Source organism: Gracilinanus agilis, chromosome 4, assembly GCF_016433145.1.
Source record: "Gracilinanus agilis isolate LMUSP501 chromosome 4, AgileGrace, whole genome shotgun sequence".
In the NCBI taxonomy this organism is placed as follows: domain Eukaryota; kingdom Metazoa; phylum Chordata; class Mammalia; order Didelphimorphia; family Didelphidae; genus Gracilinanus; species Gracilinanus agilis.
In genome coordinates, this window is record NC_058133.1 from 42643671 (window position 1) to 42664874 (window position 21204).

Here is a 21204-nt window from a genome sequence, read left to right on the forward strand (position 1 = left end):
CTACCTGACCTGCCTGGTGCTTTCTGTATTAACATTCGAAGTTGTTGAAGTGCATTTCGGTTCTGTCCAACAGTTAGTTGACCCAAATGAGAAATAGAACAGCAGATGGGATGATTTCACTTGACGTAACAAAACTGGTGCAAAATCACTTTAAACTAGTTACTCATATCCTTTTGGTCCAAATACATAAAATATGCAATATTTACAGCATTTGACTCCTTTGTAAATGCAATGCTTTAAAACACATTATAAAGCACCTTAGTAAAAATATTCTACAGGTAAAAGTATAGAAGTAGTAGGAAAATCCCGACCATACCACAGCTCACTAATGGAGTTATAATATGGAACTGCCAATATATCCGTTAGAAATCATTTTGGGAGGAATAGATGATGGAGATGTTTTTAACATCAATGTGTAAGTCCGAACTAAAACAACATCTTTCTTTGATGAGTTTTCCCAATCAGGGTTGGTAAGGAGATGGGGGAAGAAATACTGCTTTGATTCTCTATCTGCTTACATTATTGGGTTTAATTTCATCTTAACACTCACAACTGGATATTCTCTTTCTATTAAAACCTATATAAATATGGGCAAATCCAATAGCAGCAGCCATATTTCTCAGCAAACGTTATTGGACATTCCAAGTTGACGGTATTCACGAAAACAAAGGACAAGAGGCCAACCAGTCAGTAACACTATTCATTAGAGACTGTACAGTCCAAATCTCCATGGGAAGGTGAGGGAGTCAAATAGTTTCTTCTTTATGGATGTCTTGGTCAAGGACAATTGCTTTGAGAATCAAAAACAGTGTAGAAGAGACTTCTCTGAAATCTGACCATCAACTAGAACTCTGCTGTGTGTTAATTTTGGTAAACAAATGTGTAGTTTTCTTTAGACAGGAGGCTGTAACCCCAACCCAAAGGTTGAGCTGAAGAAGAGACCTGAAGCTTGGAGCTTCTTGGAAAGGTGATATCTCCAGTCTACTTGCTTTTCCAATTGATGTCCATTGCAGCCCAAATTAGTTCAACAGTAAATCATCTCACAGGCTTGCCAACAATCTGGATTTTGGAGCTGAGAACCAAGGAGGAGATGTGGTCAAAATTTGAGTCCATGGGATCTAGTAGGAACATGGTGTTCTTAGTTCGATTTGGGGTAAATCTTTTCATAGAAAAAGTTCTGCGAAAGGATATACAAGTCCCCATCTTTTTCCCGAACAGCATGGGCTCGGATGAACTGGAACTGTTCCAGTGCAAATTCATAGAACTCATTCTCCATTTTCCAGATGTCGGACTGTTGCAACTTGGCGATGGTTTGTTTGGTGGGAAGCTTTTTCTCTGTGGTTTTTCTAAGATGAGATTTCTTTCCTACTTACAAAAGCAAACAAAATGTTTAAGAAATTAACTATTTTTCAAGAGAAAATAGGTATCCCTTTCCCCTGCCCTTTGCCTTGAATTTACTCCTCCTTTACCCTCTTAAAATTCCTAACTTCCTTCAAGTTCAATTCAAATTCCACCTCCTAGTGAAACTTTTTTGACCTCTTCCTAGCTGGAGTACCTTCTCTTGTCCCCCAAATAACTCTGTATTTAATTTCTGTTTGTGTATATGTATGCGTGTAAAATATACTTCTATGTATACATGCTTTCTATGATGCGTATAAGCTTCATGAAGGTAGGGACTATCTTATTTTTGTCTTTGTATCTCCAATGCCTAGTAGAGTGCTTTGCACGTAGCAGGTACTCAGTAAGTGTTTATTGACTGTTTGATAAGACAAAAAATGTCCATATCTTTGGAGATGAAGAAATATTTTTAGAAAACAGAACATATGATTAAAGGGCACAGGATCACATGTTTAGAGCTGGATGGACTTCATGGAGAGTCATCCAATTCAATTCTTTCAATTTTAAAATAATTAAACTGAAGCTTTATTCGAGCCAGTTTCCCCCCATCAAACTGTAAACTCCTTGAGGACAAGCGAGGGCTCTCTTTTTCCTCTTTTTGCATCCCTAGTCCTTAGCACAATGCTTGGCTCATGGTAGGCACTTAGACATTCTTACTGAATTAATTCACTGAATCTAGGCTAAATGGAGCTCTTAGGACAATGGGAATTGATTTTTAACGTTAAATCATGAGAAATTTTGAGCCTGAGGAGGAATGACTCAACTTGCAAGTCATTGTGGTAAAAGCTGTCCCTTTGGGGGCTCCTGAGCTGTCTAAATCAAGGTGGTCAGGGATGTCTAGCCTGGCCCCACTAAAGGCCAGCCATCTTCTCCGGAGACAAAGGCCTGCCCTGCACTCCCACAGGAGGGAGCCCCCTCAGGCCTGGGAGCTCCTCCAGGTTGGGGCTGCCTCCTGCTCGGCTCAGCACACGGCAGGCCCCGAGAAGCTGACCGCAGGGCGCACACACAGGTGTGGGGACTCAGGAGAGCCTGCCAGGACTGCCTGCTTCCCCAGCAGGGCTGTGGGGTGGATTAGGAAAGGGCCCTTCCCTGGCAAGGAGACGATCCACACCACCAAAGGGTCAGAAGCTCCCTACAGAATCTCCTTCTCTCTCTACATGTTTAGAGCAGAAATGTTCCCCTTTTCAGTATGTCCAGGTGAGCATGTGGAACGGGTTAACAGGCTCCACATGCTGCCCCCTCTGGCTCGGGGAAACAATGGAGAAGGGACTCCCCGGCCCAGGACACAGCAGGGACGTCCCGGGCTCCCTCCTGCACCCTCTCGTGGCATTCAGCTATTCGAGGACTGCAGGAGGACGGGGACACCGAGATCTGTCTGCAGACGCGCTTAACAGAGAGTCGTCCCTTACATCTGAGGCTTCAGCAGTACAAGGGAAAGGAGACTCGAGGGCGCCTCTAAAATACCTGTGCGGTAGAGCTCGGTGGCCCCCCGGAAGAAGCGGGGCAGGGCGGCCTCCAGGAGCATGATGAAGTCTTCCAGCTCCTCAGTGACGCCCACCAGAAAGTATTCATTGATCAGGTTGTATTTGGCTTGATCCATGGCCCATCTGCTTCCCACATTCCTAAAATAGAGAAAGGGAATGAGCGCAGCCTTGTGACGCCAGGCAAGGACTCTCGCTACAGCCACATCACAAGCCACGGAGAGGAAAACCTCTGATGTCACGAGCGGCGAGAGAAAATCCACGTCAAGGCTCGCCGGTGTTGAGTTTCTTTTCCCTGAATCTCCCATCCTCCTATGCGGCCCGCTTCTGTTAATGCTAAACCAGGCGTCCAGAAAAGAACTCTGAGGGTTTCTCCCAAACTTTGAATTCTGTTGATATTAATAGATTTGTAAGGAAAGTCTGGGGATTTGTATTTATTGCTCAAAATAATTCGATTTCTAACATCAGTGTTTCAATTTCCTAAGAAAGGAAAGAGATCAGAGCCGAGACTAGAATCGCAGACTCTTCAAATGTTTAGCAAACGGCCTGGAGCCTAGAGAAGGGCCAGGATAAAGGGGGACCCCGTCTGGCCCAAAGCCCACCGATGGGGAGTGCTGGTTCTGCCATTCACCGGCCCAGAGCTCTCAGCAGCATCCCTGTAGAGGAGGAGCGCTCTCGGCCAGCTCTGGTCCTCATGGCTGAACGACACCAGGGACCTCTGGCCTTGGTGTATCGGATAAAGCCAGTGTTGGATTATCCCCGATTCTTCCAGGAAAAAAGATGGAATCAGGACCCTCTTCCTCCCCACACCCCAAGTGCCCTTTTCTTTGTTAGGAGGCCTCAGGTAGAGGAGGAAGAGAAGCAGGGAGGGCTGGAGAGAACTGCTGGCTTCTGTGATTCTAGTTCTAAACCGTTCTGAGAAAGATACTAACTGTGAGTGGGCTCCCCTGGCTCCTTTGGTGCCCCTGAAAAAGGAATCCTCAAATCCTGAGGAACCTCCATAGCCTTTATCGGCATTCTAAGGCCCCAGGACCACTGATGCCTGGCTGTGTGAGCAGGAGCAACAAGAGCACTAAGGAACATTTAGAGAGCCTGCGAGGTGCCAGGCACGGTGCTGAGTCCTTTACAATTATGATCTCATTCAATCCTCAGGACAACCCTAGGATGTAGGGGCTGTTATTTTCCCCATTTTGTAGATGGGGAAACAGAGGCAAACAGAGGTTAGTGTCCTGCCCCGGGTTACACAGGTAGGAAAGGTCTGAGGCTGGATTTGAACTTGAGTCTTAACCCCTTGTACTAATCCATCATTTCACTTCTCCAACCTTCAGATACCCCATCTGAGAAATGGGGTATAAAAGAGCTGCTGAGATAATACAGTAACATATTATGCAAACGTACAGTTCCTCATTATTATTAGTATTGCTACTATTTTGGGATAGGATTTGCCATTTTGAAATGGCTAAAATGTTGGGTCTCTGGAGGCTGAATACTTACTAGCCTCTAATTAGAGCACAACTGGCATGTCACAGACAAACCACATTCAAACGGAGCTGTTTCAGGGACCCTACAAGGATCATTTCAGGGGAAACGTGTTTAAAAATTTATTAAACACAACCTATTACTCCATTCCACATTCTTCTTCTAGTCTTCCAATATCTACCCAACAGCAGGGTTTCCTGAGAGCACAAGCCTGGCCAGTAGCTAAGGGAAGCCACGTTCATCTTCCTACCAGCATTCCGAGCTGTGGCCGCAGAAGAACGGGATTTGAAGCCAGAGTTTCTCCGGGGCACAGTCTGAGCCTCCCTCAGCCACGCATTCATCGAAAGTCTGGAGCAAGCAAAGAGGAACAAGTGAGCCACAAATCAAACATCTCAACACAAGTGTTAAACAAATTTGGGGGGCAGAAGGGGAGACGAGGGAGGTAAGAAGTGAAACCAAAAAGAAAACACCTTAGGAAAGGATCCCATGGGTTCCTTTTTTTGTCACAGCACTATTTTCAGGAATTAATTGACTAGAGATGTTTGGATAACAATGAGTCCTGGGAATGAAGGAACCTGGTGGCACTATTTTGAAACTTTGAACCCTTGACTTAAGAAGACAAGAACTGAAAACAAAGTTGCTGACACATTGCCATTTTTAAAGAAGATTGCAGGGAATTAAAGCATATTTATATGTCGGCCTCCTTATTTGTAAAATGAGGGATTGAGACTAAATTAATCTATAAATTCCTTTCTAGACTGCCTTTGCTCATGCGGCTCTTAATGCTTGCCATGTTCTCACCCAACCAACCTGCATGTTGAAATTCTATTGATTCAGGTCTCATCAAATGCTGCCTCCTCAAAGAAACTTTCATTTTTTTTTATCTCCTCAGTTAGAAATGATTGTTTAGTATCACTCTACAACTAGCAAATTAGCTAACATGACAGCAAAGGAAAGTGGTGAATGTTGGAGGGGATGTGGCAAAATTAGGACATTAATGGATTGCTGGTAGAGTTGTGATTTGATCCAACCATTCTGGATGGCAATTTGGAACTATGCTCAAAAAGCTATAAAAAACTGTCTGCCCTTTGACCCAGCCATAACATTGCTGGGTTTATACCCCAAAGAGATCATAGGGAAAAAGACTTGTACAAAAATATTTATAGCTGTGTTCTTTGTGATGGCAAAAAATTGGAAAATGAGGGAATGCCCTTCAATTGGGGAATGGCTGAACACATTGTGGTATCGGTTGGTGATGGAATACTATTGTGCTCAAAGGAATAAAGAACTGGAAGAATTCCATGTGAACTAGAATGACCTCCAAGAATTGACGCAGAGTGAAAGGAGCAGATCCAGGAGAACATTATACACAGTCACTGATACACTGTGGCACAATTGAATATAATGGACTTCTCTACTAGCAGCAATGCAATGACCCAGGACAATTCTGAGGGACTTATGAGAAAGAAAACTAGCCACACTGAAAGGAAGAACTGTGGGAGTAGAAACACAGAAGAAAAACAACTGCTTGAACACACGAATGGAAAGGGATATGATTGGGGATGTAGACACTAAACGATCACCCTAGTGATCAATCAATACTATGGAAATAGGTCTTGATCAATACTACATGTAAAACCCAGTGGAATTTGCGCATCAGCTGTGGGGAGGGCAAGGGTGTGGGGGAGAGGGAAAGAACATGAATCATGTAACCATGGGAAAATATTCTAAATTTTAAAAAAAGATTAAAAAAATATAAAGTAGATCTGCCTCTTTTTCTTATAAAAAAACGATTGTTTATTCTCAGACTTCCTACAGTTTTCAATGAATGGATGAATATTTGACATACAGAAAGTGCCAGGTCTTTTTTTTTTTTTTTTTTTTGTAAACCCTTAACTTCTGTGTATTGGCTCATAGGTGGAAGAGTGGTAAGGGTGGGCAATGGGGGTCAAGTGACTTGCCCAGGGTCACACAGCTGGGAAGTGTCTGAGGCCAGAGTTGAACCCAGGACCTCCCGTCTCTAGGCCTGACTCTCAATCCACTGAGCTACCCAGCTGCCCCCAGAAAGTGCCACGTCTTAAGTCATTTTTCAGTCCTTCCTCCATTTGTAGCTAATAACTTCTTTCAGAGAATATCCAAAGATGGCCAGTGCCCATCGTCCTTTAGAATACAAGAGACTGTCACTGCTCCCCGGCATCCCCAGCTACCCTCTTCAGCACTGGCTGCCCTGTTATTCTCATACTCCCGGGCAATTGGGTACTTGGGTGGGGTGGGTGCAGAGGGCATACACTAGGACTTCTGGGTGCTCTCCAACATTACCCTGAAATTCCTCCTTAAAACTGCCTCCATTCAAATTTATCACTCAATACAAATCCTAATGGCAGTTGCCTATAGAGTCCCACGACATTTGAATTCCTTTCTCAAGGAGTGCAGGCCCTAGCTCAGTCTTCCTTTCTGGCATACCTCTTGCCCTTCTAATTACTGGATTTTACCATGCATGCAGACATATCCTCAAACGCCTTCACCTCCTAAATCTTCAGTCTCCTCATCAACCATTTCTACTCTTCCAGCTAATTCAGGGAAGGCAACATACTTCATCTCACCATTAATGATGTCTTAACAATTAAAAATACCCAAATTCCTTTATCAGATTATTCCATCTCTCCTATAGCCATTCTATTTCATAAATCTATTCTTTGCCCTCACTACCACATCCAATCAACTAACAAGTATTTATTAATTGTCGCTATGTGCCATACATCGTGCTAGGTGCTGGGGATACAAGTAAAAAGAATAATATAATTCCTACTCAGATTCATCCTTCCCTTAATACTCTCCTAAGCTATAACTTTTAATCTAAATTTCTTCTCTCCCCATCTTTCTGTCCTAGGCTTTCTTCTATTATTTCTTCACATTCTTTTACTCAGAAACCTCATCAGCTCCCATGGGTTTAATGATCATTTCTATTCATCTCTCTTGAGCTCTAGTCATATATATATACAATTGCCTACTGGATATTTTGAATTGGATATTCCATAGTTAATTTAAATTCAATATGTCCCAAGCTGAACTCATTATCTTTTCCACAAAACATACTCCTTTCTAAACACTCCTATTTCTTTTAATTTTTTGGTAAAGATATTTTATTTTATTTTGCCAATTACATATAGTAATAATTTTCCACATTAGTTTTCTGAAGTTATATGATTCAAATTGTCTCTCCCCCTCACTTCCCTCTCCCTTCCTGGAGATGGTAAGCAATTTGATCTGAGTTATAGATATATTATCACACAAAACATTTCCATATTGTTCATTTTTGTAAGATAACATTATAAAACCAAACCTCCAAATAACCCCCCTCCCTGCCAAAGTAAAAAATAATACACTTTGATCTGCATTACAGTTCTAAAAGTTCTTTCTCTGAAGGTGGATTGCATTCTTTGTCATAAGTTCAAATAGTTAAGTCTATCAAATTTGATCATTCCAAAATATTGCTGTTACCATGAACAATTATCTCCTGGTCCTGCTTATTTCACTCTGAATCAGATCAGTTCATGAAGGTCTTTCCAGCTATCCTTTCTTAGCACTCAAGAGTATTCCATCATCATCATCTACCACAATTTGTTCAGGCATTCCCCCAAGGTGTGGACATCCCTTCAATTTCCAGTTCTTTGCCACCATAAAAAGAGCAGCTATAAATATTTTGTAAAAGTAGGTCATTTCCCCTTTTTTATTATCTCTCTGGGATACAGGCCCAGTAGTATTACTGGATCAAAGATTATGCAAAAATTTATAGACCTTTGGACATAGTTCCAAATTGCCTTCCAGAATAGTTGGATCAGTTCACAACTTCACCAACAATGCATCAGTGTCCCAATTTTGCCACATCCCCACCATCACTTTTTTTCCTCCATATTGGTCAATCTTATAGGTATGAAGTGCTCACTCTTCTTCATTCCACATATCCAAGCTAGTTGTTAATCCATGTCATTTATAATATTTCTTCATTCCATTCTTTCCTCTACACTAACATGGTACGAGCCCTTCTTGCCTCTCGCCTGGACTGTTGCAAGAGCTTCCTAGTGTTTTTTCCCACCTCTGACCTCTCTACTCTCTAATATACATTCGCTCTCCTGCCAAAATGATTCCTATCGAGTATAGCTCAGATCATATCTCTCCTTTCCTCAATAAACTCAAGTAGCTTCCTTTTATTTCAAGGTTCAAATAAAAACCTGCCCTTTGATGTCATTCACAACAGAGCCCCAACTTAATTCCCCAGCTTTATTAGACATGACTCTTCTTCCCACAATCTATTGTCTTCCCTCATTGGCCTTCTTCCTGCTTCAGCTCACACGGAGCCATTGTATCTGCTTTCTTTGCTTTTGTCCTGACTATCCCTTAGAACAATCTCGCTTCTCACCACCCCTTGGAATCTTTGGTTTCTTCTAAACCCAGCTCAAATGTCATCTTCTACATGAAGTGAATCTTGAATCCCTCAATGCTAATGCCTTTCCCCAAAATGTTACTGGCATTTACCATATGCATATTATGTGTATTCTTATTTAGGGAGATGTTCTCAAATTGATAAAATGTAAGTTCACCAAAGGCAGGGGCTAGTTTATTTTTACCTTTGTGCCTTCAGTATCTAGCACAGTGACTGGCACACAGAAGCCATCCTTAATCCTTAATACATGGGGGCTGATCCATTGTGTTGAACATGACTATCTTTTTCCTGGATGCCTTGATCACTCTGCCTAACCTCACCAGGAATTACAAACAGAAAAATCTCTTCTCAAGTAAAGGTTGGGCAGTACCATATTCACACATACTGGTCCCTCTCCTCAGTAGTTCCTCCATCACATGAGTATTTCATTGCTATAACACAGGTTCCATTTCTTATTACTTCATACTTAGAACACTGTAACAGCCTTGAACTCCTTTAATTCCTTCTCCACATTGTAGCCAGATTCATCTTACTTAAACAAGACTTTCATAATGTCACTACCCTACTCAAAACTTATTCAGAGTTTTAGATAAACTTAAGACTTCCAGCCCTCCACAATTTGCCTCCAACACATTTTTCCAATCTTATTCCTCACACACTCCCCATTCTACAAAGATTGCTCTATTTAACAGATCCCCAAATACACAATGGCTATCAGATTGTCTGTACCTTTGCTCAGACCATCCTTTCCTTTCTTACCAAGTCCTATCTGTGAAGCACAACTTCCTACCATGGAGTCCTCCCTCTGCCCAATTTATCTGGCAGGGAACTCCCTTCTTTGCACTCCAAATATTTATTATCTTTAATTATGTCTCTCCCTAAAAGCTCTTGTATTATCGTCATTAAGCTTTGAACATGATACAAGCAAGCACAGTAAATATTTGTTTGATGCATCAATGAATCCAGATATTCAACCACTGACATGGGTCTTTAAGGGTCTTTTCACGAGCAGTGATTATAGTTCTTTAAGATTTAACAATATATGAATCTAAAAAATGAAGGAATAACTCCTGAGGGAAGAAATAATTAAATTATATCCTTAATAATTTTAATAATGCCCCTCTTGAAATTCTTTAAAATTCTCAAAGTCCATATAAAAAGTAAAGGAATGCGAGCTTTTTTATTTTTAAAGATGAAACAAACTTTTTCACTAGAATCTGATTTATGTATTCTATGAGTTGGATCTGACTCTAAGCTTCAGGCCCTTTAAAAACAGTTTTATTATCATCTATGTTGAGTCATGTCTGATAAAATAAAAACATATCTATCTATCTATATACCATGTTCCAATTTTCATGAAGTCTTTGGCCCACTGAACTGAGAAGATGATAAACTTGAAGGTTTTTTATTCCAGGCCTATCCAATTTCAACCAGTCTCTAGATTACCCCATTTGCCTCTGAAGCTCAGAAGATGGGTTCTGCTTCCTTTATCTGATTGGAGTCATATAGAAGGTAAAAAATAAATAATAAAAAGCAAAGGCAGGAAACTCATCACCTCTAAGACTTCATTTTTTGATTAATTCAAAAAAATTATAAAGATTTCCCCTGAACGTGGGAATGTAGGTTATTACAAGAGGCAAAAGCACTGAAAGTTTACACCTAAGTTTTTTCTGTTGTTAACTAAGATAAAGGGAATTTTGGAAATTAAAATATTTTCTGTTGGTGTCAAAAATGTCATTGATTGGTGAATGGTTAAGTAAGAATGATGGTTCTTTGGTTTACTTTATTAAAATAGCCTGTTTTCATGCTAATGAAATCCTAGAGCAGATAAATGAAAACCCACAAATAATTGCCCAAGTGATTTTTTTTTTGTTAATAGCTCCAAATCTTTGAACCTATTAAATGTTTTGTTAAATTGGCTAAACTAGGACAAAATGGCTTTGTGGGTTTGGTTTTTACTTCCTTTCTTACTTCTTTATCATCTTTTGGTAGAGGGGCTCTTTCCTAACTTCCCTAGGAAATATATGAAAGCCTTCCTGATTGCCCTGGGTTCTAAGGCTCCTACTATCTTGCCTTTGTTTACCTGAATACATGTTCTATTACTCTCATCCCTGAGAGGGCAGGAACTGGCTTTTTTTTTTTTTTTGTCTTTGTGTACTTAGTAACTAGCACAATGTCTTGTACACAAATGGATGCTTAATAAATTTTTGCTGTTAAGTAGACATGGCAGAGAGTATAAGTCAAAGTAAAACCATGAAAAATTAAGGGCTAAGTAAATGTGTCTGAATATATCAGATCTTCTTTCTACAATCAGGTCTCATCTACAATGCATTCATATTTGATGAAAATAAAACTAGTATATTCCATCTGAAACCAAAAAAGTATGCCACCATTTTTAACCACATAGAAACTTGTGTTAAGACACCCATTAACCAAGATGACATGTAATGAATCTAATCTGAATATCTATCATTTTGCATACCTATTCTTCTCTGAACATACCACAAGAGAAGAATGCCACTCAAATGGCTATCTACCCAAATCATCTGTTTCCTCCAGGCTTCACTAAAAGATGAACTAAAAAATAACTTTAGAGAAAGAAATTCTTTAAGTATTTTTCCCCTCAAAATCTGAAATGTTCAAAAGAACCCCAACAAAATAAAGACTCTCTTTCCTCTTGCAGACTTATGTAACCAGCTGATTCTACTAGGGAAATGAAAAGGCTAACATCAAAAAATATGATCAGTTTTTTTCTGCTAGTAAATCTGGCTCTTTTTATAGAGTGAAATCTTCAAAGTTGTAGGAACTGTGATATTCAATAAATGGAAAGTACAACAGATAAGCAAGGAAATTTAAAAACCTTTGGCATTTTATGAGGTGAGGCTGGGTCTATTGTTTGTTTGAAGGGCAGTGAAGTGCACTGGTGGGAGTATGTGAGCTAGCTGATTTGGGTGAAGCCTACGAGGGATTGTTGGGAGATGAATGAATAAAGGGGAGCTGAAGAGAACTCAGACAGCTATACAGTATACAGAAGCCCAGCAGGAGATACTTGTAAGAAAGAACAGGGATTGGATATACAATAAACTTATTTGCTTCAGGGACCCAAAGCTAAGGAATGAAGAAAAATATAACAAATATTTATCTACTATTCCAAGTAGACTTGGGGGCAAAATTTATTTTATAGTTTCACATCAGTTGCAAAATTAGGCAAAGGAGGATAATTGGTGATGGCTAGTTTTGCCAATTTGGTATTAGTCATGGTGAGCCCTTTCTCCTCCTCCTCCATATCCTCCTTGGTTCTCTCTTGGTCTTATTTCCTTCATTGGCTCTTGTGGCACTAATTACTCCATCAGTTCATTTCTCTCTTTTTTGTCAATGTGTTCCTAGGCTAAATTTCTAGTCATATCCTCCTTAGATGCTTCAGTTCTCCAAGGCCATGACAGAGAAGTTTCCACCCAAGTTGGAAATGCTTTAAGTATGAGCCAGTGGCAGAACATATGGTGGAGGTAAGTAACTCACTAAGTGCAGCAGAAGTTCCCACGTAAGCTGGATTCCAGGCAATGAATTTTTTGGTTATAGCAACTCTCAAAGAGTTTACTGAAATCATGAAAAGCTGTAGTCTGTGCAACTGGATGAAGTATCTACAAAAGCTGAGGCTCATGAAATAGAAGCATTGAAGCTTCATGTCATCAGATACTTTGATTTAATGATTTTGATTCAAAATGATTGGAAGGCAGCATCAAGAACTCCCAAACCTCCAGTTAAGGAGGGGTCTCAGCACAGTCATCTCATTTCCAACCTAGTACTACCTCTCTAAGACTTGGTTATTTGCAGCTACTCTTACTATTTACTAATGTGAGTAGTGGGCTCTGGTCAGAAGTCAGTTAACTGAAAGATGCCTGGAGCATCAGTTAGATATTCTAATGTGACCAAATAGGCAGAAATCTGCCACCAACTAGAAAGAAGCCTAAGAAAGCTGACCAGTAAGTGCACAGGAAGCAAGGGATCAAATATTTCGGACTTCTTCCCTATGAACAAATTTCTATTATAGGGCTAAATGGCATGGATTCCTTGAAGAGAGCCCAACAAATGTTACATGGAGATATTTAACAGTTGGTCACTCAAAAAATCAGTCATGCGCAATATTATCAAGGTAACCAGCACCATGAGACCATAAGTGACATTTTTGTAAAGAGGTTCAGATATTTCATACTTGATACAGTATAAGAGAATATATAAAATGTAATATATTGGTATTTACAACCAGATTCAAGCCACAGAAATGTAGGAGTTACTTAAGAAATTAGGTTACCACAAAAAAAGGTGTCTTGAGTTCATCAACTATGGTAAAGCTGAGTCTGGGTGCTACAAAATAATGAAAGACATCTTATACCTTTCTTAGTTATATATTTTCAACTTACAGTGTTTCAATCTGCTTACTACTGAATAGTTACCTCTAACATTTTTTAAACGTTTTAAGAGAAAAAAAACTACCAAGTTAGAGATTTTTATTTTAATTACAAACCCTACTAAATAAATTTCAGAATCTTTAAATCTATACAAGAGCAATCAGAATAAATGTATATGTTCAAAATTATATCTCCCAATGCCTTTTATCTTTTATTCATAGTCATATCCCATCCATAAATCTGATATGATAGGTAATATGTTCCCTGTTCTTTGAATTTGTTTATATCTCTCATTATGCATTATTCATGTGTCCATTTTGATCTTATCTTGGTAAATGGTGTAAGATATTCGTCTATATGTAGTTTCTGCCAGACTACTTCGTAGTTTCCCCAACAAATTTTTTACCAAATTTTGAATTCTTATTCCAAAAGCAAGGATCTTTACTTTTGCTCAATTGCAGATGTTACTAATAACCTTTTACAAATGTTTGTTGTATGCCTGTTCTGTTGGATCTACTTTTCTATTTCTTAGCCATTATCAGATAGTTTTGATTGTGTAAGGATGGAATTTTGCTGTTTTACAATAATTTGAAATCTGGTATTGCTAAACCTCCATCCTTTACTTCTCCCTCCCATTAGTTCCTTTGATATTCTTGATCTTTTGTTTGTCCAAAAGAATTATGCTATCATTTTTTCTAGTTCAAAACAATTTGGGGGGGGGATTTAATTGGGATGGCATTAAGTAAATAATTAGTTTAGGAAGAATTGTCATTTTAATTATATTGGCTCTGCCCACCCATGAACAATAATATTTTTCCAATTGCCTAAATCTGACTTTCTTTGGGAAAAAAAGTGTTTTATGATTATGTTCATACAGTTTCTAAGTTTGTTTTGGCAGATATACTCCTAGGGACTTTATTGTATCTATAGTTATTTAAAATGGAATATCTCTTATTCTCTCTCTCTCTCTCTCTCTCTCTCTCTCTCTCTCTCTCTCTCTTTAACGCTTACCTTATGTCTTGGAATCAATACTGCGTATTGATTCCAAGGCAGAAGATTAGTAACAGTTAGGCAATGAAGGTTAAGTGACTTGCCCAGGGTCACACAGCTAGGAAGTATCTGAGGTCAGATTTGAATCCAGGACCTCCTGTCTCTCAATCCACTGAGCCACCTACTGTCCCCTTACTATCTCTTCTTGCAGGACATTGTTGGTGATATATAGAAAATGTAAACAAGTAAGGGACTTTAATAGCCTTGTATTTTGCATGCTTTGGGGACTCAACGTTTTCAACAAGTGATTAAAAATAATGATCACAACTTCTAATTAAGACAAAGACTTGATTTTTAATATAAAAAGCTCTAGTGTGAGTCTTTAAAGAAAAAATGTTGCTCAAAGAGAATCAGACTGAAGTTAGCATTCGCCTATATTAATTCAAGAAGAAAAGGAGAAATCTGCAATGGCCCCTCAACTGAGAGTAATTAAAGAGAGTAATAAGTTGCCAGTGATAAACTTACTGTCCTAGATTAGCAAAATTAGATAAAAGTGAAAAAATACAAGTACAATTTTTCACAAATACAAATCACATCAGTGAGAAAACATTCATGGATAATGCCCGAGTGCTGTGACCCACAGAATATCAGAATAAAAGGCTTCCTCTGGCACACCAAGGCAGGCTACATGGAAAGAGACAAACGTCCCAGCTGACATGGCGGCATGGAAGTGCCATACTATGGAGGCATCCAGGAATAAATGCTCTTGGGACAAGTGAAGAGGAAAAGGGCTTCACTGACAACTCACTGTCTGCACTGCTTGGAAGGAACTGGAGTGGGCTTTACAGGCAGTGATGCCTTTGTGAGATGGAATCACAGAAATCCTGCTTCCAAGGGAAACTACAGACAAGAGCTCCAGTGAACCACTCAGGGGGCCACACAAGGCATCAGAGGCAATCTGTGGCAATGGCAGCGAGAATCAAATGTCACTAATTCTGGATTTCCTAAAACCTCATTGCTTCCATTTGTGAAATAAGCACGTTCCCAAGTGAAGGGTTCTCAATTTGTGATGGCTCTCGCTGCTGCCTCCAAGTGCTGTGTTAGGCAACAGGAGAAGGGAACGAGGGGCAGGGATCCTGGTCTGCAGTTCGAAACACTCATTTTCCTGAGTTCAAATTTGGCATCACTTAGTAAGTAGCTGTATGACCTTGTCCAAGTCACTTAACTTTCTGTACCTCAGTTTCCTCAGCTGTAAAATGAACTGGAGAAGGAAATGGAAACGACTCCAGCATCTTTGCCAAGAAAATCCCAAGTAGGGTAACAAAGAATCAGACATAACTGAAATGACTGAACAACAGTCACATTGTAAGTTGACTCTATTTGACTTTCACTTGGCTCAAAAAGATCAACACCTTTTTGCCTAAATGGTAACCATTTCAGTAGCATATTATGAAACTAGTGAAATGAGATTCTCTGTAAAGGACTCAGTACAGTGCCTGGCAAGTAGGTGCCAAATAAATGTTTGTTCACTCCTCTCCCCATTCTTACCATTTAAAAATAGTCAGTGTAAACCAGAAATTAGAGATAAAAGTTAATACTGGAAAGTTCATGGAATATGTATATCATGAGAATCATTAAAAGATTCTATTATCAAATAGTATTAGCTGGATTTTCCAAAAAGTAAGGTTTATTTTGTCTATTTCATCTTAAGTATTTTGAATGTTTTGGTCATGAAATACTTTAAGGCTGAAAAAATATCCTATCATTTCAGTTCCTCAGGATGCCCAGGGTTATGGAATGGACATATGCATAGGGGAAACTTTAGAACAAAATAGGACAATATACCTAGTTTTAAACTAAAAAGTTGTTTTATGTAATGTTATATTTCAACACATCAAAAAATGATGACTTCATCTTTGTGGCTACCACTGCCATCCAGTGAAACAGCTCACAATTCCTCAACACTTAGGAAGGAAATTTTCCAAGAGTTAATATGGCCAAAAGTATTCTTTATCTTGTGGCTCACTCACCTGGGAATGAGCGTTTTCAAACTTCATTAGTTAGCAAAACTGTACCCCCTCCCCACTTTTTATTCTTTATCAGAAGGAATGGTTATCTAGCTGGAAAAACGGGGAAAGAGATAATTTTGGAAATGAGGGTGGTGATAAACAAAAGTAGTTTTTTTTAAACCCAGCAATTCTAGACTACTCCCATACCAGGATAAAGCACCAAAGTAGGTCTTCTGATACAAATACAATTTCATTATGTTTGATTGTATGAAACAATACAACTTCATATGTCACAATTTGGGAAATACTAATTTATGTTTTGCTTTGATTATTTCCATGTAGTTTAAGTTGATCACTGGATTGTTTCAATTTTTAGGAAGAAAATACATAAATCAGCTAAGACTTAGAGAAAAAAATCCATTAGTTTCCTAAGGGCTGAGAATGTCATTTTTTTTTTCATGTTTGCATTAGCAGTGCCTTAGAAACTTAAATGTTTCTTGAATTAAATGCAGTCTAATTCTCAAAACACCAACCTTCAGACAACTAGTCTTTGCCTATTGAGTAAGACTCTGTCTGATCTATGGTATATGGAAGCCAAAGAATTGTACCAATTGAAAAACAGTCATTGGGATCTCTGAAAGGTAGCAATTGTCAGCACAACAGACCAGAAAGCTTTGTCCCTGACAGAACCAATGGGACAAAAAAAGATGAAGTCATGGATCAATCCATGATTAAACAATGGCCTCTAGTCATTTTCAATCCAATGTGGGCATTGAGTGTTCAAGTGACTATTGTTCCTTGTCCACAAAAACAGCGACTGAATTAGCCAGTTCCTGGAGTCCCTTTTGAACTCCATCTTTCTCTCCTTTTAGTCTACTCCATATTCCCACGAAAAAATACAATCAGTGGGTCCTATGAGAGGCTTCCAACAGTCTACATTTCTGTGTGAGAAACTCCTTCAGAAGGAAAGCCTCTCTGTAGACCTCCACAATCCCAAGCCACACCAAAACTACTTTTGATGAGGACAAGGAAGGCATCAACAATTAAGACTGATAGAATTTACCTGAAATAAAAGAAAAGATGCACTGTTAAAATTTGAAGGACTACACACACTGCACAAGCACGAGACAAAGAGTAATCTGTGCCTCAAAAAATAAGTCAAGTTTAAGAGTCTATTTATGGGAGCACTTAGGTGGTTCAGTGGATAAGAGAGTCAGTCCTAGAGAGAGGAAGTCCTGGGTTCAAATCTGGCCTCAGACACTTCCTAGTTGTGTGACCCTAGGCAAGTCACTTAACCCCCATTGCCTAGTCCTTACTGCTCTTCTGCCTTGGAACCAACTTAGTATCAATTCTGAGATGGAAGGTAAGGGTTAAAAAAAAAAATCCCAGGGCAAAATAACACAGCTCGAGATTATGAGAGTGAATTGGTATCACCAACTATTATTAAGACAAAAAGTTATGAATTTTCAACTTTTGGAGAAATTATAATTTTTTTCTTGATAGTATGTTGAAGTATCTTTGGAATGAAGCCATTCTACAAAGTAGAGAATTAAAAGAATACCAAGGCAGAGAAGTGTTGCAATTTACAATGGTACAAAGATTACTTCTCCTTAAGAAATCATAGATCCTTGAAATGCTGATGCACCCAGATAAAAGAATGATTTTAGTTTGTTGAACTCAAGGCAAATATCTTTAAAATAAAAACACCTTTCCATGAAAAAAATTTCCTTACAATTAAATATTACCTTTTTGTCTCCTTGTTTTCTTCTCCGTAACCCTGGTCTATAATCATCTCCAAATCGTAGAAAGTAATAGTAAGAAACTAGCCTTTCTATGGGATCTCTTATGACGTTAATGTAAATTGGTTTCTTTTTAACACCAAATCTGAAATAGAACAGAAAGAAAGAAATTTCTTTTCAGAGTAGGATCCTTCTGGGGTTACCCATGCAGATGAAGTGCCTGTTGCTTTATATGTATTTGAAGCATAATAAAAAAAAAGGATAAGAAATAACAGCAAAAGTTAAAAGCAGATGAACAAAAGAGAGGAAGGATTTTTTTAAAATCAAATAACCAAGCTCTAGTGGAAAAGATAGCATCCATTTTAATAACATTCCTTCATTAGGTTTTAAATTGGGGAGAAAAATTCCTACCCAAATTAAGTATAGATTTTGAGGTAGAGCCTTAATGTTTGTCATTTTAAAAGTTGTAAGCATACAACTTCTTTATTACATTCCAGAATCATTTGCTTCCTGCAGATAAGGCAACAAAAACCTTATGTGACAATAAATACATTTCTAAAATTGTCTGACTCACTAAACAAGAGAACTATTATCAATGTATCAGGACTCTGCCTTCTGGGTGGGATCTGGAATATACTTCTGTGTATTATGCAAAATTCTGCTTTGACGAACCTTAGTAGAAACAGATTGATGATGAGTCAAATTTGAATCAATGTTGGAACTGTAGGAAAAGGGCAAACTTCCTATTTTTCTTTCACTGGCTAATAATTTTTGTCTGCCCCCAAAGCAGCTGCTTTTCCCCAAATTCTCTTTCTCTTTTCATGGGAAAACTAGGATCCTTTGTTGGGACACCAGGCACTTTTTTTTAATCTTTTCCCTAAGTTTTTAATTTTTACCCCATGTTAAACATTACATCAGAGACATGACTCCTCCTCTTTCTCTCTATTGCCACGGCCCTAACTCCAGGTACCTGCATCACTTCTTGTGAAAAATTTTTGACTGCTGCCTTCATTTTTGGTCTCTCTCCATCCAATGTACATTCTTGATACTTAATCTTTCCAACACACCACTCTCATATCATTCATGACCTGAAGAGACTCTGTCCAAACTAAACTCCTCTGCCTTTTTTTTTAACCCTTATTTTCCATTATAAAATCAATACAGTTCAAGAATCAATATTGGTTCCAAGGCAGAAGAGCTGTAAGAGCTGGGCACTGGGGATTAAATGACTTGTCCAGGGTCTCACTGCTAGGAAGTATCTGAGGCCACATTTGAACCCAGGACCTCCCATCTCTGGACCTGACTCTCCATCCATTGAGCGACCCAGCTGCCCCTTCTGCCTGACTTTCAAGGCCCTCCCATGACAAGTACTGACTCTACCTCCCCAACTTCCTCTCCTGTTAATTCCAAACACTAGACTTCCCCCCAGGAGGATAGACTCTTTCCCTTTCCCAGAGACATCCTGCTCGATCCGGCCCCTTTGGCCTGGGAGAGGCCCCTGAGCTTCTCTAAGCTGATTCAGAAAATATTTAATGCTGATAGTGCAAAAGCAGCATTCCCCAAAATGCTACTTACATGTCAAAGCTCTGAACCCGTCTGGTCTCTTTACTAAAGTTTTTCTGGTAACATAATGGGTTTTCCCTCCTCTTTTCTAAATTATTATGCTTAATATTAAGGATGATTTGTAGTATAATATATTGTTTGTTAATGATTAAATGACGAAAAGGAAATCTGTCTCCAAAGGAGGATACTTTGGAAGGGCCTCGGCAGTTAGCAAACTATCCAGTCAGCCCTTATTAAATTAAAAACGGCCCAAACACAACTTTTCAACTTTCAAAATTCTGTGGCTCAGACACAGAAGGGTCTTTCGAAGTGGCTGTCTGGAAAAGATACATTTCCCCAGAGAAACCCATCCTGAGTGATGGATGCCCATGGAGTGGGGGTGAAACGGGGTCCTCTGAGAGTGTGTGGATGTCCCCACGATGAAAATCTAAAAAAGTATCAGCAGGCAGGAAGAGCACAGCCAGGAGAGAGGAGAGACTGAGCTCCGGGAAGAGCCTTAGGACGTTAGGACATTAGGAGAGGGGAGAGTCCAAGGGGGTGAGCATCATTCCCGAGTGTCTCTATGGGAGGGCACTTTCCACAGACTCCCTCATGAACGTGGAAGGCCAGGACCACAGCCGTGCGTGGCTGGCTGCCGGCAGCCCTGAGTGCACACTGAAGGGGCATGGGAAGGCTTGGGGGACTCATCTCCATCTCCAGTTTATTCTTTGCACTCCTGTGATACTTTGCTGGCTCCAGGAGAAGCCATTTGTCAAAATGGGGCTTTTATTAGGTGGGGATGACCCATCTAGACACATAAAGATGATGAAATACCCAATGGAAAACAGAGGAATGCTAAGTAATAAAAATGTATCTATGATATTTAGCTCAATTAATTAGAGCTTGGTCCTAATTATAGAGATAATCCTTTTAAGTAGATGAGTAGGTCTTTAAGGAGAACAAAGTATTTCTATGGTTATAGCCTCTACCCTTAATGCCTAGTTAACAATTCAATCTGATATACTAAACACTCATTTAGCAGCAAGACCCTCCACAGAAGTCAAACTGTTTCCTTATTGTAACACAGAGGTGACCCTCAATTCCTGAAGGCATGATCACAAATTCTGGGTGGTTCTACCCTGCAGAAAAGGATTCTGAATACAGGATCATCATTTACAGGCTGGGGTCTAGATGGTAAATTCTTGAACTATACCCAAACAGGAAATACAAATGCAACCTGGACCCCATTCCTCTGTAACTCTGTAGCCTTTCTTTCAAAGAGGAAGAATTCCAAAAGAAGAGAAAAGGAAAAAAAAATCAGAAGGCACTTTCTACACACAGAATGTTCCAATGAACTACATGTGCCTGTTTTTTTCCACTGGCAATAAGGAAATCCTTGATTTACAAGGGAGAGGGAGAGAGAGAGAGAGAGAGAGAGAGAGAGAGAGAGAGAGAGAGAGAGGAGAGAGAGAGAGAGAGAGAGAGAGAGAGAAAGGAGCAGAATGAGCAGGTATTAGCAGAGATTTTCTACTGTAGAACACATCTTCATCTTCACTCTTGCCACTGAGGGCAAAGTTTAGACACTAGATCCCAAAAAGTAATTTCTGCAGTCTCCCAAAAAACATTTTGACAGTTGAAGAAAACAATAACAACAACAACAACAACAACAACAACAACAACAACAACAACAACAACAACAACAACAACAACAAC

At 39.4% G+C, this 21204-nt stretch overlaps 1 protein-coding gene across 1 annotated transcript in view; it reads right to left on the bottom strand.

Moving 5' to 3' along the window:
* Positions 1-1138: 1138 nt before the first annotated feature.
* Positions 1139-21204, bottom strand: part of HS2ST1 (heparan sulfate 2-O-sulfotransferase 1) — a 201630-nt gene continuing 181564 nt past the window's right edge. Inside the window, exons 4-7 of the mRNA XM_044674390.1 lie at positions 17956-18094; positions 4609-4706; positions 2863-3020; positions 1139-1365 (exon numbers count right to left, since the gene is read on the bottom strand). Of these exons, the coding sequence (XP_044530325.1) occupies positions 1139-1365; positions 2863-3020; positions 4609-4706; positions 17956-18094 (622 nt within the window). The remainder of the gene's footprint in view (positions 1366-2862; positions 3021-4608; positions 4707-17955; positions 18095-21204) is intronic.